The sequence below is a fragment of the Lithobates pipiens genome, unplaced genomic scaffold (assembly GCF_037356315.1).
Source record: "Lithobates pipiens isolate NorthernLeopardFrog02 unplaced genomic scaffold, aLitPip1_a1.2 Scaffold_19, whole genome shotgun sequence".
Lineage (NCBI taxonomy): Eukaryota > Metazoa > Chordata > Amphibia > Anura > Ranidae > Lithobates > Lithobates pipiens.
Window position 1 is genome coordinate 126,920,998 of NW_027507764.1, and position 25,508 is coordinate 126,946,505.

The 25,508-nt window shown below is 43.6% G+C and overlaps 1 protein-coding gene across 2 annotated transcripts in view; it reads right to left on the reverse strand.

Annotated features, from left to right (window-relative positions):
- Positions 1-25,508, reverse strand: part of ABCB5 (ATP binding cassette subfamily B member 5) — a 172,422-nt gene that overhangs the window by 84,297 nt on the left and 62,617 nt on the right. For both annotated transcript variants that reach the window (XM_077491248.1, XM_077491247.1), the window contains exons 2-7: positions 16,075-16,196; positions 6,140-6,197; positions 4,938-5,088; positions 3,039-3,081; positions 2,212-2,403; positions 1,947-2,118 (exon numbers count right to left, since the gene is read on the reverse strand). In XM_077491248.1, coding sequence (XP_077347374.1) covers positions 1,947-2,118; positions 2,212-2,403; positions 3,039-3,081; positions 4,938-5,088; positions 6,140-6,160 — 579 coding nt within the window. In that variant the 5' untranslated portion in view covers positions 6,161-6,197; positions 16,075-16,196. The remainder of the gene's footprint in view (positions 1-1,946; positions 2,119-2,211; positions 2,404-3,038; positions 3,082-4,937; positions 5,089-6,139; positions 6,198-16,074; positions 16,197-25,508) is intronic.

The window sequence follows — 25,508 nt, forward strand, 5'->3', positions numbered from 1 at the left end:
ATACAAGTAATAGGCAGCCAATGCCTTTATGTCACATGCAATGTTTAGACCTCTGAGCACCGGATCACGGCACACAAGCTGGATCATTGCACACATTTAAAGTAGTATTAAACCAAAAACGTAATATATTGCAGCTTACCAATCATTAGATGTGGTGACTGCATTTGTTTTCTTTTTTTAGGCCTTTTCCCTCTGTTTTCACCTAGTGATCTGGCCAGTAACACACCTCCACCACCTCCTCAGTTACAGCAAACATTTTTTTTTCTTTTGGGATAAAGGTTTTACATGAATAAAAAAAAGCTGAGCACCCCTGCCAGTGGTAAATGGTTGGTCTAATCCGTGTAAACTGATACATCTGGAAGAGAGCTTGTTCCTTTAAAAACCAGACTTACTGGCTGGACCACCAGAAGAAAATAGAAGAAAGAAAGCCTAAAAAAGAAAACGAATGCAGCTGTTAAATCTAAGAAATGGTAAGCTGCAATAATAGTAAATGTTTGCTTTTGGGTTTAATATTGCTGTAAGCCTGCTAATTTGTAGGTGCACTGCTGGGGTTAGAACAGCTCTAATGTGAACAAAGTCTACAAATTAAGTGAATATCAATTCAAACATTGCTTGGACTAACATTTCATCCAGTGACTAGCTAATGACATCCCTAATCCTCTTTATAGGTATTGAGTTTTAAGAATGGTGATACTGCTACAACATTACTCATCTAGATAAAGAAGATATTCATAAGCAAACAATACCATCTGCCGTGCACCTGTTCGCTTCCATTTAAATCATCACACCCAGTTACTACACATACAGATTTACCCCTTTCACTGCCAGTGTCATTTTTTTTATTAATTTTTTTTGCTTTCTTCCACATATGTTTTAAAAATCCTTTTAGGCCTGAAGATTAGTTTAAACCCCCAAGCTTTATATATGTTTTGAAAGCAGACACCCTGTATAATAAAATGGGGGTAGCTCCAACTTTTTATGTCACACAGTATTTGTAAAATGGTTTATATTATATTAATTAGCTTTAGGGCACACAATGGAATATGTTATCCAATTTAAATGTGCACTAGCCCACAAAATAATGATGAACTTCTGTACCCTATATTTTCCAAAGGCCATGCTTTAAAAGCTTCTTCAGGTCATCAATTTAGAGTTAACCATAAATATTGGCTGCAGAATTACTGATGCCATTCCAGTGTGCATGCAGATATGTAATCACAAGCAACATTTTTGAATGCAGGTACCCCTTGACGCATTTGTATGTGCCTGTATTTGGGGGCAGGCTAAACTGATTTTTTCTTTGGGGGGGGGGGGGGGTTAGATGCTTGCGTGAAGCTTTCGTTTTTGACTTTTACTAAATCTTTATTTATATCACATAGGATACAAAAAGTCTCCTTTGTGATTTACCATTTTTAAAACAGGTCAACTTTAATGAGACATCAGGGGTCTTTTAGGGCAAAAATGACCGGGCGACTGTACAGTTGTCAGATCACTTTCATTGGAAAGCTGACAGTCTCTGGGAGTGTCTGTATAACCCACCACTGCCACCACCATACTTCTTACGGTGATGGCTGTAAAAGAATTAACACTACTGAAAAATGTATATATGATTTCTATATCTAAGCCCAAAATTTGAAAGAAAATATTGTGAGATAAAAAAATTCAACAAGCATGAAAACAGTAGCCTAATATTAGAATTTGCATGGTTATTGAATACAATTATTCTCTAAACAACTATGGGACAACAAGTAAAATATCAGTGAAACGGCTAAAATATAGGCAAAGAGGCATACAGTACATATGCACCTGGGCTAGTTATATTTTAGTGTAGCCAATCCTAGAAATCAATGTGTTTTACCTGTAAAGTTATTATTCGCAGTTCAATGATACAAAACAACTTTTAAAAGGACTACATTCACTGCATAGGTAGACTATGGAGCATTTACCTTAGAACAAAATGCTGATGATAACGCCATGAGTGGACTGGTTGACATGTACACTAAGGCAAGCTGCCACCCTTTCGCCAAGCCAATGACTAGTCCTGCTACGAAAGTTGAAAAATTTTGCAAAAAATGACCAACTTTGTCTCCAATGCCATCATTAATTTTATTGATGTCTCTGGGGAATAAGGTTCAACAAATGATGTTTAGCAAATGAATCAGGACTATAGACGTGTAATAATGTTAGATTAAGTTTATAGTGTTTTCCTACTCTGTAAGACGACTGTTAAGTTCTCCTGATTTGGTGACATCAAACCAACTAATTTCTTTGGACAATACTGAGTGGAAGAAGGTTTTCCTCATTCTTCGGGTCTGTCTTGCAGCAGCAAGAACCCAAAATGAGACCTGAACATATCCACATACCAAAACAGCAGCACCTATAGCAACATAGTACAAGGAGAACCTGGGGAAACAAGAGAATATACCTAATCATTCACAATGTCATGGCAAGTCAGCATTTTTAACTCTAAACATAGATTAATTATAAACCAAATACTTGGCTAATACTGATAACCTACACATAAACTTTATGGAAAGATTAAATCATAGTATGTCAACCAATTTTTGTAATATAGTAAAATTTATAAAACGACATCAGAGACTGTATCAGCAGGCACTTTACTTAAAAATGACAACTACCCATTTTAACCCCATGAAAATTCAGCATGCATATAGAGGGCTATCTGTCATATAAAACAAACAGAGACTTAACTTTTTTCCCCAAACCCCCTTTAATGTAACTCAAAGATATAAACCGATATATAGCACATATTGTAGAACATTCATCATTGTACCCAGACCACAAACTGACCATAATAGGGGCCGGAGATTATATCAGTGATAACAAGGAAAGGAACCCTGTGCTGTTGCAGACTCTTGTTATGTAATATTCAAAAGGGTGCTTGCTGGCAAATAGCATACATGGATTAGTATAAGCAGCTAAATGAGCAGAGGAAACTGGAAAGTGCCAAGATACAACAGTATAGCATACGTGCACACATATTTTTTTTATAGTAGGAATTACAAACTGTAACTTACACTGTCATCTGTTCTTCTATTGGTTTAAATTTTTCACATTCAGCTGTAAGTAGAAAATGTAACATTTAATAAGAGAAAATCAAAACATTGCTGAACATTTCCAACTCACATAATTAAAGCTGTAATCTTCTTATACTTACATTTTTTTAGCATGTTAATATGGTTGGAAAAGCAAATACAACAACATAATGCCTGGGTCTCTGTACTTGTCTATGTAGCACCCCCCTGTAGGGACTGCTGATGAACTGGGATCCCCCACCCTGCACATCCAGGCACACCAAATTCTCACAGGCACTCCAGAGACAGAGAACAGTCTGTGACTTTGTTTTTGTTATTTATTAGAGGTTAATAACTTGGAGATGGAAGATTATGGGATGCCCATTTGACTTCAGCAACAAAACCTTGGCAGTAACTTCAGAGACATCTTCCTTTATGCAGTCTCTATACAGTCTCCTTGACAATCATCCTGCACTTAATGTGCTTGAAGTCTCCAGCTGTTAGCGGATCTGACAGGCACAGTCAAATTTAGAAATGGCTCTTTGCAGGCAGGAACTTAAAGCCCCTTTTTGTGTAGCAGAATACAGCGATCAGTTTGTACTTTCACTCCTTTGGCTACTGGTCCCAGTACCACCTCTTCAGGCACTGCCAACCCACCTGGCTGCAGCTGCCCCTTTTACTTGCCCTCCAGGCTTACTTTCCTCCACAGTCCCCCAGACTGACTCTCACCAGCCCAACTGGCTGACTCTGCAGGAGATCTCCCAGGGAAGGGATGAAGACTTGGCACACCGGTGTCTTCAGGGAGAACTGGCTACATGTTGAAGTCTCCCCCTTGTAAGTCCCGAGTACTGTTGCTCTCAAACTGTCCCTTCTCTTACTAACCTTCCTCTAGGATGAACTGCCTCCATGCATTGTGGCAGGATCCTTCGAGCACCCGAGCCCCGCCCAAGGTCACCCCCCAAACTAGGGGGTGCTTCATAGGACCACCGACAGCCTCCTCAATCTTCCATCTGACAGCCCCTGCTGGCATGGCTCATGCCTATTTATGAGGTAAGCCTTGCCCCCTGCCAGCCCTTTACTGGGGATTGGCCGAGGCCCTCATAAATATTCAAGGTAGCCCCTCCTAACCTCCATCCACAAGCTCTAGAAGTTTCTACAACCTTCTAGACCAACGGGAGGCACCAGAGGAGCTGTCAGGATGCGTCATCCAGCCCTAATTTACTGAAACCTGACCCAGATTCACGGCTCAGGCTTAGCCCTTAGCTAACTAAATTTGCCTATACTAGCAAACCTTAAATAACAAAAACCTATCCTACATCTAGCACACACTAGAGAGTGCTATCGATCATGGCTGGTATGAGGGGCCAGCAGGGTGTTGTAAATAGCTTCCTGAACACATCATAGGCCCATGCATTAGTACTCCTCTCAAGACCTCTCAGATCTCTTTCCGTGCAACTTATGCAGGAATTATCAAGCTAGAGACTGTGCAAACCATTACTATACAAGAAGGGGAACATACCAAGGGCACAAAAATAAACAGGCTGCACATTTAGGTCCACTAATTCATGGGATGTTAGAAAGCACTTCAATCATAAGGACACTAAAACTTCTAAATAAATTGGGTCCTTGATGAACTAGACCTGTACTTTACAAACAATTCAATGGATGCATTGGAATATGCAGTTTGGCAACTTCTGATTGGTCCAACTGCCTGTCACTCATTGAAGCAGTATCTCTCGCTTTTTGGAAGCTATATATGTAGCCCCAGTCTGCAGCAAGAGCACACCAGTGTCTGATGTACATACTTTTTTTACTGTTGCAGTTTCTGTAGAAGCATAATGTTCAGGCTAAAATAAGTCAGATATACTACACAATACTTAAACTGATTTTACGTAAACTTACATGAATTCTGTAGGGATGAGTTATGGCATAGAATACTGTCAGTCATTTCACCAAACACAATGTGCATTAAGGGAAGACAAAGCCCATTCCCAAGTGCTCCAAGGGAACCTATAATCATGAAGAAAATATCGAGTCCATCTGCATAGCGGAACTAAATAAAGATAGAAATAAAAAAAAAACATAAACAAAAAATGCACTATAGGCCTGCCAAGTTGAATAATATAATTCTGCATTTCAATTAGTTACCATTTCTTCTGTATTTTTAAAGTGGCACCCCAAACAAAACATTTTTTGGATTGGAATTAGGAAGAGTTAGAACCTGTCAGGTTTTTATTGTTGAGACTTTTCCTTAAGCCTTTCCATCACTTTCTTTCCTTGTGATGGTGGTCACTGAGGCGGGAAATAAGGTAACATTTCCCAATGGGTATCAAGACAGCAATGCAAACTGACAGAGGTTCCTATCCACTCCAAATCTTTCCAAACCTAAAACATTTTTTTTTGCTAGAGTTATACTTTATCCTTGATTGATTTCTCTTACAAAATTATTTTGAATTAATATAATTTATGTGTTTGATACAACATTGTGGATTTTTTGCAAAATTATGACAATAATAAATATGACCAATACAATAAGGATACATGATAACAGAACAGTATTGGAACAGGAAACAGAATGGATTTGTTTGTCAAATAACATTTGAATGTTCCGTTTTTTAATTTTAACTCAAAAAGTGTCTCCAAATAAACTGAGCATATGAATACATAAAGAATAGCTCCACTAAGTAAATATCAGAGCATGGTCAGAGTGGCAACTACAAATGGGGATAGGATGGAGTACGATTCATATTAGCAGCTGATCTCTTGATCTCTTAATAAAAAATGCCAAGTTGTGTCCCAGCACCTAGATTTAAAGCCGTGTTAAATGAAATACTTCTTCTATCTATGGAAAACTCCATAAGCAGTTGAAATATATTCCATGTAAAAAATGCATTTTTATGCAAAAAAAAACATTACCATCAGATGACTAGACACTGTTGATATTTGTCATGAGCCTTATCATTGTACTATTAGTGTATAATTATTATGTTATTGCACTTCTTCTTATCATCCCCTTTTGGGCCGTACGGTGTTATTTCCATTCTCTGTACTTTTGGAAAATCTAATAAACGGATAATAATATAAAAAATATATATATTACTTACGATGCTAATTGGACCAACCATTTTTGTTTTCTCCTTCTTCTCTTTTTCATTTTCCTTTCTTTAAGAAAAAATTAAAACACTCAATATTATATAGAATTTTTATAGCAAGAAATCCAGAAAAGCAAAAATAATTACGATAATATATGTGTACTGGGCTTCTGAAATAATGATAGATAATCTCTCTGTGCTGCTACTTGACATAAAAGAAATCAAACAATAAAGATGAAATTAAACAAACATTTCACAGCAGCGCACTAACTGCAAACAAATCATGCCCAAACCATGTGAAAACCAAAAAAGTCCATACGATATAAAAGTCCAATAAAGTGTAAAAAAAAGTGGTGTATTATGAAAAAAATTGAAGCTATACACCATATCCTCCACCACAGTGTTCAGTGCAGGTTTCACTCCCTTAGGAATTATGCTCATCAAATAGTTTTGCCATTCACTCTCATGTCTGGACAATATCGCTTATGATGATCTAAAGCCACTCAGAATCACCAAACTCCCTCCATATTTTTTTTTTTTTTTTTAGATCTGCGGTGGTGAAAAATCCTGTAATGAAAAAACCCGTAAGTGTACAAAAAATGTGCATGTAAACACACACAAAAAACTGCACTTAAGGGCATGCTTTTGTCCACCCCCAGAAGTTGTAGCACTCGAACCCTGACCCCCGGGGCGCAAGGCTCCTGACGGGGACATAGGTTAAACATGGTCTGCCAAGCGAAGAAGGTCTGGCAGACCCCGTTCTTCTAGGACAGCCAAAGCAATCCCCGAATACTAAGTCAGGGGAGCTCTTCCGAAGAGAGACCCCCTAGAGGCAGGGGAGGAAGGAACCAGAAGGCCACACATCCTCCCCCTAGACATCAGGGTAAGCCCAAGGACTCACACCTTTCATCCAGTGAAAAACACACACAAAAGTGAAAAGTGACAAACAGTGGGATAAAAAATAAATAGTAAAATAAAAAGGGGCAGTGCCCAAATTGTGCATTGGCCTAGGTCCTGAGGCCTGTTAAGCAAAAATTGCCCCGGACTTAGCCAAAAGGCCAGGCCCTAAAAGGCCCAGTGCATAAAGAAAAGCTTTGGTGACTCTGACCATGGGTCTTTTTCACACAGTGGGGTCCCACACCCAAGTGTTACTCAGAGGACCCCTATTGCGGGTCCTCTGCCTACCCAGCCCATGGCCAGACAAGATAGACCGCTCAAACCAGGAGGTAATGGACTCTTCCAGCTTTTTCAGGGAGAACTTTCTCCAGGCCCCCAATTACGTTCAGGTGCTCTGGTTTCAGTTCACTCCAGCAAATTTGCATAGCCACCACCCCAACCTTGGTCAGGTCAGGATAGTAGCACAGTGCCTCCACTGGATCACTGATAAGTACAGATACTACACTTGATCTTAGCCAAAAGGCGGGGGAAAGCGATACTCTGTCCAGATATTGCGATCTCCACATGTGGGAAAAGAAGACAGATTTTACACTATTGGAGGTTCTGTCTTGATTCTTTCCCCACATGTGGAGATTGATATCTGGACGGAGTTTGGGGATTCTCAGTGGCTTTAGATCTGCATAAGCAATATTGGCCAGAAAGGAGAGTGAATGGCAATACTATTTGGGGAGCATAAGGGAGTGGAACCCACACTGAACACTGTGGTGGAGGATATATGGTGTATAGCTTTGAGTTTTTTCATAATACGCCACTTTTATTACACTTTATTGGACTATATCTTATGGACTTTTTTTATTTGCAAATTGGTTAAATATTTCATATGGTTTGGATATGATTTGTTTGCAGTTGGTGCAATGCTGTGAAATGTTTGTTGTATTTAATTTTCCCTTTAGGCCTCATACACACGGACATTATAAAAAACAACCTTTAAAGTTTATACAGACGCCAGGAAAAAAGCAGCGTTAAAAAACACGATTTATGCGCGTTTTGCATTGGTGTCAATGTGCGTTTGTCCTTGCTAGCTTTCAGCCACGTCTCTTAGCCTCTATTCAAAATTGGTAGTTCCCTATGATTCCCCATTAATTTGAATAGAAGTTGCACCAGAAGTCGGATCAAGATGATGTGACTTGCGGTGCGACTTGTGTGCTGAGAATCTTGAAGGGGAACCCCCCCAAAATGTGAACAAAAAACTTTTGTGTGAGGTCCCCCCCAAAACGATACCAGACCCTTCAGTCTGGTATGGATTTTAAAGGGAACCCCCATGCCCTAAAAAATGGCGTGGGGTTCCCCTCAAGATCCATACCAGACCCTTATCTGAGCATGCAGCGTGGCAGGTCAGGAAACTGGGGGGCGAGTGCCCCCTCTCCTTGACCTCGCCAGGCCACATGCCCTCAACATGGTGGGTGGGTGCTTTGGGGCTGGGGGTCTCTGTGCCCACCCCAAAGCACTTTGTCCCCATGTTGATGAGGACAAGTGCCTCATCAATGTCAACAAGGGCCTCATCAGAGATGACATCACATGGGGCATGGCCTCCAAATTATGTCATCGCATGGCCCTGCCCCATGCCAATATAAGTTATTGCATATGGCGGACCCAGCATTACACCGGGAGATTGCGTCAAGTCAACTTCAGAAGAAGAGTAGTGGGGAAAGACCCAGAAAAAGAGTGAGAAGACAGCAGAAAGAGGAGAAGAACCAGAGAGGGGAGAAGAACTGGAGAGGGGAGAAGAACCGGAGAGGGGAGAAGAACCGGAGAGGGAAGAAGGACCGACAGAAGGAGAAGACGTCGCCAGAAGAGGCAGAAGAGCCGGAGCTGCTTTAATAAAATACTTTAAAAACCTGAGTAGTGTGTTTATTTTTGACCTGTTTTGGTCATGACTTTGGCCCTTCTGGAAACCTGGATAGCTAGTCTGATTCTCCTAAGGGTTTAAACTTTAGGAGCACTGGCTACGACACTTCTTTGTCATAAATTCAGTGACAGCAGATTCGCTGCAGCACTTTTTGTTTTGTGCTGTGACACATTTAATTTTGGTGCCATTTCCTGGGCTCGCTCCCGAGATTCCCCTACTAATCCTGTGTGGCCTCCTTTCTGAGGGCTGGTACTGATCATGCGTGTGCCATTTTAGCTACACATGTGGACCAGCTTACTCTCACATGTAATCTGCTTAACAGCTTCAGCACTCTGTTTTTTTGGCACATGATTAGCTTTCTTGCTGACTCCAAGTGACTAATCACAGACAGTGTTAACCCTTCCTGCTCTGTCAGTGTATCATGAGTACCTCTTGTGGGAGCCCTTCACTTGCAGCAATATTATGGTGGATCATAAGTGTAATGGTGGTGGCCCTGCTCATAGTTCAGAAGGTTTTTTAGTGTACCCCCTAGTGGTTCTGACATCTATAGCCTATAGGATCTCTGCCCTCTAAGTGCCTACCCTCTTAAGAGGCCTCTTTAACTTCTTCAGGGGTGTTTCTCTCCTCCTGATTATCTAGAGAGGAGTTCTGTGCTACTGTGTTTGAGGGGGAATATTTCAACTATGTAGGTGGTGGAGAAGGCAGGGGCCACAAGTGAGCAACCACACCCCCTTCTCTGCAGTCCACCTCTGATATTCATCTAACTGCTGCTGCTCCTGCAAAATCATTGTAGGATTGTACTTTGCCTGTTTTAGATGACCTGCTTCCCAAAGACTCTCATTCTACTGATATTTATCCTAAACCTAAAGGCAAACTCCACCTAATTACAGCACCAACCAACAATTCAAATAACAGTCTCATAAGGTGGGCTAGGAGGGTCTGAGCCAATCATGAAAGGAATGACCATAATGGATGTGCAAAGTATGTAGTGACAGTGTGTGGATGGTGTGTTCTTGGGGGATCAGACATGCTGGGGAGAGTAATATGACAGGTCGTATGGGGGAAGGGGAGGGGGGGGGGGGGGGCTTGATGAAAGTAGAAAGTTATCCCCATCTAGACAAAGTGTGCTGAGAGAGAACAGATTTTTTTTCAACCAGCGTGTTAAACAAAAAAAATGTACTCAATTCCCCTATCCACAAATTCAGTGTGGATAAGAGAATCCTCCCTGCTGTGCCTTTGTATTCTGGCAGTTGGGAGACTTCCCCGCCATCAGAATACAATGATCGGTTCTGCCGGCGACAGGAGATGGCGCTGATCAAGCAGTAAAAATCAGACAGGGCGGTTATGCAGAAGTTGAGAGGTAGATTGACCTCTGTACAACCACCCTGTCCATACATGAATCAAAATTCGTCTGGTCCCTGCTGAACCAGCTGAATTTTGATCCATGTATGGCCGGTCATCTTAACCTTTACCCTGCTTTCATTCTCTCTTTTCTACAGATAACACTAAATTTCCAGTTCACTTTCACTTTATTCACATTGATGTTATTCAATCTCACCATCTGCTGCGCATGCTTCGCAGACTCATCCCTTTTATCCCAAAGAATGACAAAGCAGTGGTAGTTGGAACAATCATTAATTCACGACTGGACTACGCAAACTCGCTTTACATAGGATTACCACAATATCAACTTGCGCGATTACAACTGATCCAAAACACAGCGGCAAGGCTGATAACAGGAAAAAAACCCTGGGAATCCATTTCTCCTTCACTGAGGAGCTTACATTGGCTAACCGTAAAAAATCGGATCACGTTCAAGACCCTTTGCCTCACCCACAAATGCGTGCATAGAGAAGCTCCGCAATACCTAATGGAGAAAATAAATCATTACACACCAAACCGCAGTCTTCGATCAGCCAACAAAAACCTCCTCCTCGTGCCCAAAGCCCGGTATAAATCCAAGGGGGATCGGAGATTCGCTGTCCAAGGGCCTCGGCTATGGAATGCTCTACCAATCAACATCCGCCTGGAAGAAAATCACCTGGCTTTTAGGAAAAAACTCAAGACCTTCCTCTTTTAGCAGATGATCAAAGCTCGCCACAGCGCCTAGAGGCGATTCAGTTCGCATTGTGCGCTATATAAGTATTTCATTCATTCATTCATTCAAGGTAATCCACAGTTTTATTACATTCAAATCCATCTTTGCAATGTATACCACCACCCACATTAGACAACACTTGTGTATTTTCACCTCATGAGACTGCCATTTGAGATTTTTTTAAATCATAAACACATTCCCTTGAACTCATAGAGACCGGCGTGACAGATTTTGTGAAAGTGTCTCACATGCATTCTAAAAGTGGTGCAGCACACCCCATTCATGTACAGGCCCTGCTGTGAAATATTAGATCAAAAATTGTAATTACATGCCCCTGCTGAACAAGGACACAAAAATTGGGCCTTGGGTGGTGGTGCTACCCAAGGCCTAGATACTCTTATTGGGTGCAGGAACGCACCCTGCAGTGGAATATTAGGTCAAAAATTGTAATTACATGCCCCTGAGCCTTGGGTGATGGTGCCATAACCAAAAATATTGTTGGAAACTAGCATCATCAAGATTGAGGAGGAATAAGATAGTCAGCATAGGCAGTCTTCAAGGGATCCCACATCCATAGCAAATTCAATCAGTTACATCAGCATCAGGTGCTTGATAGCTGCTGATCCAAGACTGATTTTTTTTTTAATGTGAGCCTATCAACAGTCTGTAGACAGGTGCACTCTTTGATCCAATAAAACCCTCCAGCAGCATTGAATTCGCGTTCAGAAAGCACACCGGATGCAGGACAGGCCAGTAGCTCAATTGAATATTGAGAAAGTTCTAGCCAGTGGTCCATCCTCAAGATCCAGTAAGCCAGTGGATGCTCTGTTGGAAAGGTCTCCAAGTCTGCTCTTGCCCCTAGATATAATGCAGATGCTGGTGATGGTTACTTGAACCGATCTAATCTTGGCGCGGAGGACTGAAAAATAGTTTAAAGGCATCGGTCAGATGGCCACCTTCTCCACCGCTCTTCCTCTGACTGAACGAAGCTTCAGCAACACGTTGTCCAGCACCAGGAAATGGTAAGCTCCAGTTTGGAAATGCATTGCACAAAGCTTTCTTCAAGGCCTCCTTAACATGTTTCATCCTCTGCTACCTTACCCTTGTAATGTGGATCCAGAAGGGTTGCCAGCCAGTAATGACCCCTCTCCTTGATATCACAAATGCTACAGGCCTTTCGAAGGCTTTGCAGAATCCAGGATGCCATGAAGCATAAGTTTGCAGAGGCATTCGATTCTGAGTCCTCTGGGTCACTAAGAATCACATGCTCCAGCAGGAAGACTAGAGGGACAGTGTCACTGATGCATGCATTGTTGCTGCTCACCATCCGTGTGGCCTCCTCAAATGGTGACAGGACAGTGCATGCATCCTTGATCAGTAGCCACTGGCATGGCGAAAAGAAGCCAAGCTCCCCTGATCCTGTCCTGATGCCATACTCGCACAGGTACTCATTAATGGACTTCTGCTGTGTGTGCAGCCACTGCAGCATTGCAAACGTTGAGTTCCACCTGGTGGGCATGTCACAAATGAGGCGGTTGGTGGGCAGGTTGCATTCCCTTTGAATGTCAGCCAGCTGAGCACTGGAATTGTATGACTGGCGGAAATTACCACAGACTTTTCTGGCCTGCCTCAGGAGATCCTTTAAGTCTGGGTACCTGCTCAAGAACTGCTGTACCACCAAATTCAGGACGTGTGGCATACATGGAACATTGTCGCATCCAACCATTCCTGGCTGAAGCTGGCATGGCATCAACCACCTCAATCCACCTCTAAAAGTCAGCTGGGAGTGAGCAGCGCCCTGCACCTGTGGAGCTCTGTGGTGTGATGCAATAGGGTGGCTGCCCTTAAGCTGCCCCCTAGAGGATATCCTGTCTCATTGGAGTTGTGCCTCCTCCTCCTCTCTTCTCTCAGGCACCCAAGTACAGTCAGTGACCTCATCATACCTTCCCTCCTCTTCACTGGAGCAAATGTGGCAGTATACTGCAGCTGGGGGAACATGACTGCCAGTTTCTTGTGCTTCTGTGGCACCTCCTCTCTCTAGGCTCATGTTATTCCCTTCCTGAACCTGGGAACCAACGTCAAAGCCTTCAAATTGCTGCCCATCCTCCAGCAGCATGTACCCGACACTGTGATTGAATAATTCTGGGGACTCCTCCGTGCATGATGATGGGGCTGCAGAAGGAGTGACTGTGGACAAGGAGCTGGTGGAATAGGCCACTTTGGCAGCTGTGTTGGAAGGCAAACTACTCTGAGCCTGAGTGACAGAGGATGAGGATGGCTTTGATATCCACTCCACCAACTCTTCTGCATGTTGTGGCTCAATAACACGGCCAGCAGCAGAAAAAAGGACAAGCGTGCCCCACGGCCACCTGCAAAGGATGCACCATGTCCATGACCACCACTGTTTACTGTAGACACAGAGGCCGCTTGCCCTCTTTTAGTGGCCTGTGAGCATCTGCCTCTCCTTGGTGGCCTACCAGACATGATGTATTTTTTGTTTTGCAACATCATAGTACACTGTATTAGATTCTGTGTACACCACCTGAAGTGTATTAGAAACTGTACACACTGTATTAGATGCTGTGTACACCAGCAGAAATGTAGTAGAAACTGTACACACTGAATTAGATACTGTGTACACCGCCTTCACTATATTAACAACTGTATAACAGCTTCACTGTATTGTATACTGTGTACATCACCAGAAGTGTAATAGAAACTGTACACACTGTATTAGATACTGTGTATACCATCAGAAAAGTAGTAGAAACTGTACACACTGTATTAGATACTGTGTACACCACCTGCACTGTATTAGAAACTGTACTACGGCTGCACTGCATTGTGTACTGTGTACACCACCAGAAGTGTAGTAGAAACTGTACACACTGTATTAGAAACTGTGTATACCGCCTGCACCGTATTAGAAACTGTACTACGTCTGCACTGTATTGTATACTGTGTACACCACCAAAAGTGTAGTAGAAACTGTACACACTATATTAGATACTATGTACACCACCAGAAAAGTAGTAGAAACTGTACACACTGTTTTAGATAAGGTGTACACCGCCTGCACTGTATTAGAAACTGTACTACGTCTGCACTATATTGTGTAAGAAACTGTACATACTGTATTAGAAGTGTATTAGAAACAGTACACCACAAATGCACTGTAGATATAGACTATACTGGATGCAGAGTATATATATATATATATATATATATATATATATATATATATATATATATACACATACACAAACACAAGGCTGTATATATATATATATATATATATATATATATATATATATATATACACTGCCACTAACTGAATAACCTGCCTGCTTAATCTAACCACCGTGTAAGCAGCCTATAATAGTGTGGGGCGTGGACTTAGTCCCACTGAGCCATGATTGGCCAAAGTCACCCTGCCAATTATGGCTCTCTCAGCAGAGCATGCTGTGACTGGCCAAAGCATGCAGGTCAGGTGCATGCTTTGGCCAATCATCATAAAGCAATGCGCTGCAAGATCACAGTGCATTATGGGGCGTTCCGCAGCACTCGAATTTCCCATGAATGCCCCATAATGTTTGCTGTTCTGCGAACGGGCGAACACCTGATGTTCGAGTCGAACTTATGTTCAACCTGAATATCAAGCTCATCCCTATTAATTAGCTCTGCTTTTGGATTGCCCTGTGTACCTAAATACTCCTGACTTACTGTAAAATCCTTTTCTTGGGGTACATTACAGGACACATGTTCCCCACCCCGTCTCCTATGATCATCTCCTAATAATTCTGAGGCATGCTGGGAGTAGGAGAGGTTATACTGGACAGTCCTTACAGCTCTTGTTTGCTAATGTCAAATGTCCTGAAGGCAGTTGCACAACCCTATGTGCCTGACTACTGCTGCAATATTTAGGTGGATGATACAGAAAGGTGATGGTGATGTCTGTTTGGCTTCTGAATAGTACTTGGTAACCAGAATATTAAAATCTGGGAAGGCTGTTACTTTAGCAGATAATTTGTCTAACACTGCACATTCTAATAGACTGTAAGTTAAAGCGGGGTTCCACCCTAAAGTGGAACTTCCGCTGATCGGAACCCTCCCCCCCCTCCGGTGTCACAATTGGCACCTTACAGGGGGGAGGGGGGTGGAGATACCTGTCAAAGACAGGTATTTACACCCACTTCCGGGCATAGACTCCCGTGGGAGTCTATGTCATTTCCTGTCCTGCCGCGCTGTCTGCTGGGACACACACGGGTCCCAGTGACAGCGCGGACAATTCCTATTGCGCTGCGCGACTCGCGCATGCGCAGTAGGGAACCGGGAAGTGAAGCCGATTCGCTTCACTTCCTGATTCCCTCACCTAGAATGGTGACGGCAGCCGAGAGCCGAGCGATCGATCGACCTCGGCTGCCGGCATCGCTGGAACCCGGGACAGGTGAGTGTCCATTTATTAAAAGTCAGCAGCTGTAGTATTTATAGCTGCTGGCTTTTAATATTTTTTTTTTAGGTGGAATCCCTCTTTAACACACTTGCATGTCTTTTAAAATGGAACTAAACCCAACAGTCACATTTTCCTCCTCCCTGCGTCCTTTGCTGATCTACTTAAAAATATGCATAAGAGCACTGAAAAGCTAAACTATCAGGTGGATTAAACTCCCTCTGGGTTTTCTTGGCCACTGATTCCTCCATATGTCCGGCTAGGGTAAAGTTCAGTGTGAGGCAGTCACCTGCTGCTTTGGTAGGGGAAGCCAGGGGAGTGAAGGGAGAAAATGTAATCTATGGGGTTAGGTCTGTTTGAACAGTATTTTGAAGCATTATTCATGAAGTTATACTATTATGTAACCACCAAGATTCCATGAGTTTAAGAATTTGTACACTGATAGTCCGCCTGGCTACAAAGATCATAAAAAAGCCAACCTTCTTTGTTGTGTATGCCAAAATTGTAGCAACCAGCTTGCTACAATTTTGCTTTTTATCAGATTTTCCAAAAAGTGTCATATGAGAAAATGAATTTAGAATCAGAATACATACATCCTTTGTCTTTCGTTTTCATCCAGTAAAGTTTCTGTAGTAGGGTGAGCATTGTTAAGTTCTCCATCTGGTTCGTTAATATCCGCTTTCCTTTTCCTTGAGTTGGAAAACCACGAAAACCACTGTGAAAATAAATGTAGATATAGCAGTACAATATTGGACAACAGACATGGCTTAGGGTTTCATCAAATATTCCCACAACCCCCTCTTTAAACCCATACAATAACCCTTACCCTGTGACATTGTTTTAAAGATGACCACAGCAGCCCTTTTATAAACAACACTTAAAGGATTTGTAAAGGTATTTTTTTTTTTTTTAAATAACAACCATGTTATACTTACCTCCACTGTGCAGCTCGTTTTGCACAGAGTGGCCCCAAACCTGGTCTTCTGGGGTCCCTCGGCGGCTGTCTCGGCTTCCCCCCGCAAGTACTTCTCACGTTCTCACGTTCATGCGAGCTCCCTCCCATGGTGAGGAGTGCTTGTGGGCGTGCTCACGTGATACAACTGCTATAGCCGCTCACTGTATCACTCGGCCCTGCCCCCCAGCACTCTGCCTCATTGGATATGATTGACAGCAGCGTGAGCCAACGGTTGCGCTGCTTTCAATCCATCCACTGTAACCAATCAACGGCCAGGCTGAGCGGTGAAGAGGATGTCGGGGGCGAGCGCGGGACTTTCGAGGGGTCAGGTAAGTAAAACGGGGGGGGGGGGGAGGGGGGGCTGGGGAGGCTGGCATTGTCTGATGTTTTTTCACCTTAATGCATAGAATGTATTAAGGTGAAAAAAATGTTTTCCTTTACAACCCCTTTAAGGAAATACCAAAGGATCCATATCAAATATTTATAAAATAAACAAGGAATAAATAGGAACCATGACATGATGTTTACTGTGATGATTAAAACAGGAAGGGATTTTAGAAAGCACATCAAGATGCACCACCAATATATTTTGCCCTGCCCTTAGCCACATCACACACTTTTTAGCTTAGGAAATAAAGGGTAGCCTCTAGAGTCAATAATAAATGAGTAAAGGATGTAAAAAAAAGGGTTGTACCATCATCCAAAGACTTAGGCCGCGTACACACGGGCGGATTGTCTGCCCAACTAAGTTCGTCAGACAATCCGACAGACAGTCCGTTCAACTTTTGAATGAACGGACTTGACCACACACGATGAACAGACAGTCCGCTGAAAGCTTGCGCGATGACGTATACAGCACGTACGACGGGACTAGAAATACGACGTCCAATACACTGCAATGCAACCTTCGGCCGTGTAAATCCTTTCTGAGCATGCGCCATACTTAGTCCGTCCAACTTGCCTACACACGAGCGGACTGTCCGCTGAAACCAAGTTTGGACGGACAAAACCAAGTTTGGACGGACAAAATTACGGAAATTCCGAAAGACTTAGTCCGTCAGACTGTCCGCTGAAAAAGTCCGCTGAAGCCCACACACGAGCGGATTGTCCGCTGAAACACGGTTCAGCGGACTAAGTTGGGCAGACAATCCGCCCGTGTGTACGCGGCCTTAGAAATAGAGAGATCGGGAGCCTGGTCCCCAATCAGGCCTCCCCAAGGAAATAGGGCAAGTGGACTATCTAGGTATAGTATACAGAAGATAAGTCTAAATATGTACGGTTATAAGAAAAGTACAAAAAATTATTGATACACAAATAATAAAACTTAGCAAAAAAAAAAATCAGTTACAAATTAAAAACATTGGTAACAATCCATATAGATCACCAAGATAATGTTCCCCGAAGGGGGAGGATCACAGTGAGAGAGTTGATCAACGTCTCAACTAGTTTTGCGGACTAATGCAGCTTCATCAGGAAGGTATCTGTAATTTGATTAGCACATAATCAATGACAATATAATTAGTCAAATACATAAAAGATAACAGTGTTTAATACAATATATCAGTTATACAATACATGAACAGGGGCAAAAGTGAGACTACTTACCCATATCCCGGTAGGCACAAGGCACAAGGCACAAGGCATGAGGCCTTGTGCCTACCGGGATGTGGGTAAGCAGTAATTCCCGTAACACCAGTGGATTTCCCAGCTTCCGATGTACAACCCCAATTCCAAAACAGTTGGGACGCTGGCTAAAATCTCAATAAAAACAGAATACAATGATTTGCAAATCTCAAAAAACACATATATTATTCACAATAGAAAATAGAAAACATTAAATGTTTAAACTGAGAAAATGTACCATTTTAAGAAAAATATAAGGCACTTTTGAAAATGATGTCAGCAACACATCTGAAAGACTGGGCCATGCTTACCACAGTGTTGCATCCCCTCTTCTTTTAACGACACTGTAAACATCTGGGAACTGAGGAGACCAGTTGCTGGAGGTTTGGGAGAGGAATGTTGCCCCATTTTTTCTTGATATAGGATTCTAACTGCTCACCAGTCCTGGGTCTTCTTTGTTGTATTTATTTTTTTCAAGATGTGTCAAATATTTTCAATTGTTAAAAGTTCTGGACTGCAGACAGACCAGTTAAGCACCCAAACTCTTCTACTACAAAGCCATGCTGTTGTCATAGACAGGGCCATCTGTAATATTGATTGGACCCTGGGCAAACATTTTTTTGGGCCCGCATCATGCAATTTTGCTCTCCACCTGCTTTGAGACATACAATAAATAGCAGCTAGACTCAAAATCTGTTTATTGCAGTAGATCAGGCAGCAATTGCAATTGGTTGCCAAAGTTTACATCATAACATTACCACTCACTGACTGGTTGCTAGAGGTTACAGCACACATTATGGCTCACTGATTAGTTGCTAGAGGTTACAGCACATAATTTCTGCTTGCTGATTGGCTGCTAGGGGTTACTGCACATCCTTACGCTCACTGTTTGTTTGCTAGAGGTTACTGCACATCCTTACGCTCACTGACAGGGTTGCTAGAGGCTACCGCACATCATTACTGCTCACTCAATGGTTGCTGGAGCTGTGGGGGGTGTGATCAATGACAGTGGGGGGGTGAGTGGCAGGGCTGGGGGGATGAGATACTTACATCAGAGTCCCCAGAGTTTCCCCATCTTATATCATGGTCCCCAGAGTCACCTTTCTTGAATTAAGGTCCCCAGAGCCCCCAAACTTAAATCAGGATCCCCAGAGTTATCCCTCTACATATCGGGGGTTCCCAGTGCCCCCTCCATTAGGGTTCCTAGAGCAAATTCTTTACATCAGGGTCCCCAGAGCCTCTTCCTTAAATTAGGGTCCCAATAGATAGCCCTTCTCCTTACATAAGGATCCACAGGGAGCCCTGCTCCTTGCATCAGGGTCCCCAGAGCCTTCCTCCTTACATCAGGGTCCTCAGAGAGCCCCCGCTTACATCAGGGTCCACAGAGCCCCTCCTTACATTAGGGTCCCCAGAGCCCCCATCCTTACATCAGGGTTCCCAGAAAGCCCCCCCTCTTAACATCAGCGTCCTCAAATCCATTCCCCATACATCAGCATACCCTCCTTCTTATATCAGGGAACCCAGAGCTGCTCCTCCTCCAAAATAAATCAGAGAATTTCCTTATCTTCCTTCACTGAGCTGGTTCGGGCAGCAGCTGCAGCAGCCAGGTCTGGAGGGAGAAGCCTTGTGCTCCTCCACTGAACACAGGGAGGTTGAATGGCAGAGTCAGGCAAGCCATGTGGCACTGGCAACAGCCACAGCAGCCCAGTCTGGAGCAGGAAGTCCCATGCTCCTCCATTGAACATGGCGGCAGGGACGGAGTCAGACAAGCCATGTGGTTGGTTGCTATATGCTGAATGATCATGTACGCTCTGAGCTCCCCTCACACCTGTACTCTCTGAGCCCCCCACACACCTGTACGCTCTGAGCCTCCCTCAAACCTGTATGCTCTGAGCCCCCCCTCACACCTGTACGCTCTGAGCCCCCCTCACACCTGTGCGCTCTGAGCCCCCCTCACACCTGTACGCTCTGAGCCCCCCTCACACCTGTACGCTCTGAGCCCCCCTCACACCTGTACGCTCTGAGCCCCCCACACACCTGTACGCTCTGAGCCCCCCACACACCTGTACGCTCTGAGCCCCCCTCACACCTGTACGCTCTGAGCTCCCCTCACACCTGTACGCTCTGAGCCCCCCCACACCTCTACGCTTTGAGCCCCCCTCACACCTGTATGCTCTGAGCCCCCCCTCACACCTGTACGCTCTGAGCCCCCCTCACACCTGTACGTTCTGAGCCCCCCTCAAACCTGTACGCTCTGAGCTCCCTCACACCTGTAAACTCTGAGCCCCCCCTCACACCTGTATGCTCTGAGCCCCCCCTCAAACCTGTATGCTCTGAGCTCCCCTCACACCTGTACGCTCTGATCACCTTGTACACAGGCAGAACGGGAAACTGCTTAACCAGTTCCCGACCAGCGCACGCCGATGTACGTCGGCAGAATGGCACGGGCAGGCATATTGGCGTACAGGTACATCCAATCTTCAATGCCGCCCTGCCATCATGAGGGACGCCCGTGAGTCCGGTGGCGGGTCCCGCGGACTCGATCGCCGTGGGCATACCCGCGATCGTCTCACGGGACGGCTGAATGGAGAAATGCCGTTGTAAACAGCATTTTTCCATTCTGCCTAGCAACAACTGAAGCTGATCTCTGCTCCATGTGATTGGAGCAGAGATCAGTGTTCACTAAATGAAAGCCCAAACTCCCACAGTTAGTAACACACCCCTAGGAACACTTAACCCCTACACTGCCACCCACTGGTTAAGCCCTTCACTGCCAGTGTCATTTACACAGGAATCACTGCATTTATATAGCAGTGATTGCCGTATAACTGACAATGGTCCCAAAAATGTGTCAAAAATGTGTCAAAAATGTCCGATGTGTCCGCCATAATTTTGCAGTCACAATAAAAATCGCTGATCGCCACCATTACTAGTAAAAAATTAAAAAATATTAATAATAATGCCATAAAACTATCCTTATTTTGTAAATGCTATAACTTTTGTGCAAACCAATCAATAATCGCTTATTGCGATTTTTTTTACCAAAAATATGTAGAAGAATACGTATCGGCCTAAACTGAGGGAAAAAAAGTTAGTTTTTTAATATATTTTTCGGGGATATTTGTTATAACAAAAAGTAAAAAATAATGCGTTTTTTTCAAAATTGTCGCTCTATTTTTGTTTATAGCGCAAAAAATTAAAACCGCAGGGGTGACCAAATACCATCAAAAGAAAGCTCTATTTGTGGGAAAAAAAGAACGTCAATTTTGTTTGGGAGCCACGTCGCACGACCGCGCAATTGTCAGTTAAAGCGACGCAGTGCCGAATCGCAAAAAGTGGTCTGGTCTTTGACCAGCAAAATGGTCCGGTCTGTAAGTGGTTAATTAAACAAGGCATTTCCTTGTTCTGCCTAGTGACATGACAGAGATCTTTTGTTCCCAGTCATCAGGAACAGTGATCTCTGTCATGTTCCTGGCAGCCCATCCCCCCTACAGTTAGAACACGCTGAGAGAACACACTTAACCCCTTGATCTCCCCCTAGCATTAACCCCTTCCTCGTCATTTTTCATTGTAATAATGTCACGGGTCCCCAAAAAATGTAATTTGGGGTCAGATTAGTCTGCCGCAATGTCGCAGCCCCACAAAAAAATGCAGATAGCCGCCATTACCAGTAAAAATAATTTAAAAAAATAAAAGTCCCTAAATCTATGACATAGTTTGTAGACATAATAACTTTTGCGCAAACCAATCAATATACGCTAATTTTTTTTTGTTTACCAAAAATATGTAGAATATATATTGGCCTAAACTGATTAATACATTTGTTTTTTTATATATATATATTTATATATATATATATATATATATATATATATATATATATATATATATATATATATATATATATATATGTATGTATTATAGCAGAAATGAAAAAAAATATTTTTTTCAAAATTGTCCCTATTTTTTTGTTTATAATGCAATAAATAAAAACCACAGAGGTGATCAAATACCACCAAAAAAAATCTCTATTTGTGGGTAAAAAAGGACGTCAATTTTGTTTGGGTACAGCTTCGCATGACCGCGCAATTGTCAGTTAAAATTATGCAGTGCTGTATCACAAAAAATGACCTGGTCATTAAGAGGGAAAATCCTTCTGGGGCTAAAGTGGTTAAAAGGCTACATTTTCTCAGTTTAAACAGTTGATTTGTTTTCTATTTTCTGTTGTGAATAAAATATGGGTTTATGAGATCTGAACATCATTGTATTCTGTCTTTTTTGTAAATTTTCACAACATCCCAACTTTTTTGGGGAGTTGGGCTCACTTTTCTTCCACGACCCTCTTTCCCCTAAGCTGCTGCTGCAAATTTGTTCCACACACCCACCTGACTTGACCTACCCCACTACTTTTCAAAGTCATGTAGTTCTTACACCCAGCTTCACCTTATCTCCTGGCTTTACCTTTAAGTTAAACTCTGGACAGATATGAAATGCACAGATTGTGAATACAACCCCCCCCCCCCCCGACCCCCCCACCACAGGGTTTAAGCTCTGCTGCAAGAAGTTGTTATCATGTCAAATTCAGGTACATACATGAATTTGGCTGATGTGTCGTCTGCCACCACCTACTAGCCCCACCCCTCTATTTTAACCCATAAATACCTTAGGAAAAAATATACAACACCTTCTGGATTAAATTGCCATATTGCCCCTTTATTAACAACCAGAACAAACATTTTTTATTTTATTTATATAACCCAACTTTTTGTACCTGCCTTAAACTGACTGCTATGTCTAAGGTTCATGAAGGAAGGTCTACATTCGCATCGGCTGTACCACCACCACCTAGGCATCCTGGCCCTAGCCATGATCCCACCAGCTCAGGGACAAACTCTTACCAATTTCTTGCCCAATGCAGCCCGATGACCGATAGCTCATTATTTCCATGATAGAAAGGGTACTCATACCGAGATAAGCCCAACCCGTTCCACGCCATATACCTTATTCCTTTCACCATTCCGACCTCCGAGAACCCGAGCCCCTGCCACAAACGTCCACCAGTGAAACCTCACGAGTGAGCAGCCCGCCACAGCCTCAAGGCCCACTGAAGCCCCTCCTGGAGACCCAGAAACCACATGTCTATGCCCACCGCTGACAAGTGTACTCCATTTCCACTCGAATATGGGCCATTGTCTCCCTCCAACTCGCCATGGCAAACAACATGACCCTCATTATGGACAACAAATTTTGCCACCACCTTATTGACCTTAATCCTGGTCTTGTTGATCGGATCCACCGGTCGTGCCCCCCTCCATGCAGCCCTGCCAACAATATCCAACCAGACTAGGACAGTATCCAGAAAGGCTGACCACTTAATAAGTTCCCTGGATGCCCTGATACTGAGGTCATTGCCTCCAACATGCAGTAGCAGCACATCTGGAGGCCTGTCCATCCTAGCGTACCACTGAATTTCCGGTAGCACTCAACATAAACAGAAGAAACATAAGAAAACAAGAACCTTTTACACACCCTCCACACACAGACCCCCACAGTTAACCCCCCAGACCGATAAGGCTACCCACAGAAACATCCAAAAAGACAACACCAGACAAAAGATACCACACTATCTGCCACTGGACCCAATTGATGAAAAATCTCCATCCCCCCAACCTTATAGAAGATGAGGGCGTACATACAACCGAAAGCGGTGAGATTCCCAATGACGATACGCTGAAGGATCTGGTCGCTCAAACCCCAACGCGCCGACTCCGTGGTCACTCCAATCGTGAAAGAATGTGATGAATAGTCCCTCAGAGAAAATCCTTCCGCCTACAAACATTTTTTGAACACAGACACAAACTGGTACCGTGACAACTCCGACCAATCCTCGTGGATCAAGAAAGGATCAGTCCCAGCAGGCTATAATCCCACCCAAGTCCTTATAACTACGACCGAGCACCAAGCCAGGCCCGCAATTACACCAAGTACCACCCTGGCCCCCTTTCCAATGTAATCTAGTTTTTGATCCGTAACATCCAACCCCCTAACCACCATCTTGGAAGGACTAACCAATTCACCCAACTGTAATGCCCAGAAAATGGCCAAAACAAAAGCCTTCCTGAACAGCTGTACTTCTAAGGGGGAAATACAAACTCTGGGCAGCACCCCCGACAACACTTCCAACATACACAACAACACTGGTTGTCAAGAATCAGGCCTCCCCCTACCCTTCCAGTAACCCTGTAAAACCCTCCATACCATAAAAGCCTTTGTGATATCCTCAACCCCTCCCAATTTAAACAAAAAGGCAAGGCCTGCCATCTTAGTGTTTACCGAAGCGACAGACACCCCTCTTCGCAGTTCTTACCTAGAAAATACAGCAACGCATAAAGCCTGTCCTTGTCACTGAAACAACCCCCAACGCTACTTACCAGCTCATGCTATTCTCACCAAACCCGCTCATAGGTCTGCCAAGTAGCCACCGCTACTGCCTGCCGAACCAATGCCTTTACGGTGTCAAAATGAGATCCCACAAACGACTGGGGCATGGGACTCCAAGCTACTACGCCATCGGTGCCAAATGACGGAATCTGTCCCACTGTAGGTGATAAAGGGCATCAGCTACTTCATTCTCTACCCCCGAGATACAAACAGCAAACATAAAAAAACATTCAATTGCAAACACAACACCAAATGATGCAGTAAATGGACTACAGGCAAGGAAGAAGCCAATTGACTGTTACAGTGAAAGCGAACCCACCGGTTCCTAAATTCCGACCCCCAAAACTCCACGACCAGCACTATGGGAAACAATTCTAAAAATGTCAGGTTACGACATTTTCCACAAACCACCGGCCATTAAAGTAAGCTGCTTAACCCACTGACCCCACCACGTCAGTGAAAAGATCCAGTTCCACACCCGGGACTGCAGGCCCCAGCCAAAAAGACCTGCTGTTGTACTGCTCCAAAAACATGTCCCATACCTGCAAGTCCTACCGGTGTTCCTGACAAATACGAATAAAATGATGTGGAGCCTTGACCCCCCTGAGTTTTCCCAACAATGACTGCAGCTCCCTCAACTGCACCTTGGAACGTTGAACAACCTTGGCCACCGTCCCACGAAGGTCTTCGAGCTTATCGCTCGGCAACGGCACTCCATCAGATTGTATCAATGTTGATTCCCAAAAACTTCAACACCGTAGTAGGTCCCTCCATCTTACCCTGCGCCAACAGAACCCCAAAGACTTGAAAAATATGTTGTAATGTGGCTAACAAAATGAGACAGGACTGATCCTCGGGGGGCCTATAACCAAAAAAACGTCCAGATAGTGTAAAATGGAGGCCGGACAAGTCCTTGATGACCCATTCCAGAAAGGAACTGAACGTCTCAAAATAAGAACAGGAAATGGCGCAGCCCATTGGCAGGCACCAGTCAAAAAAGTACTTCCC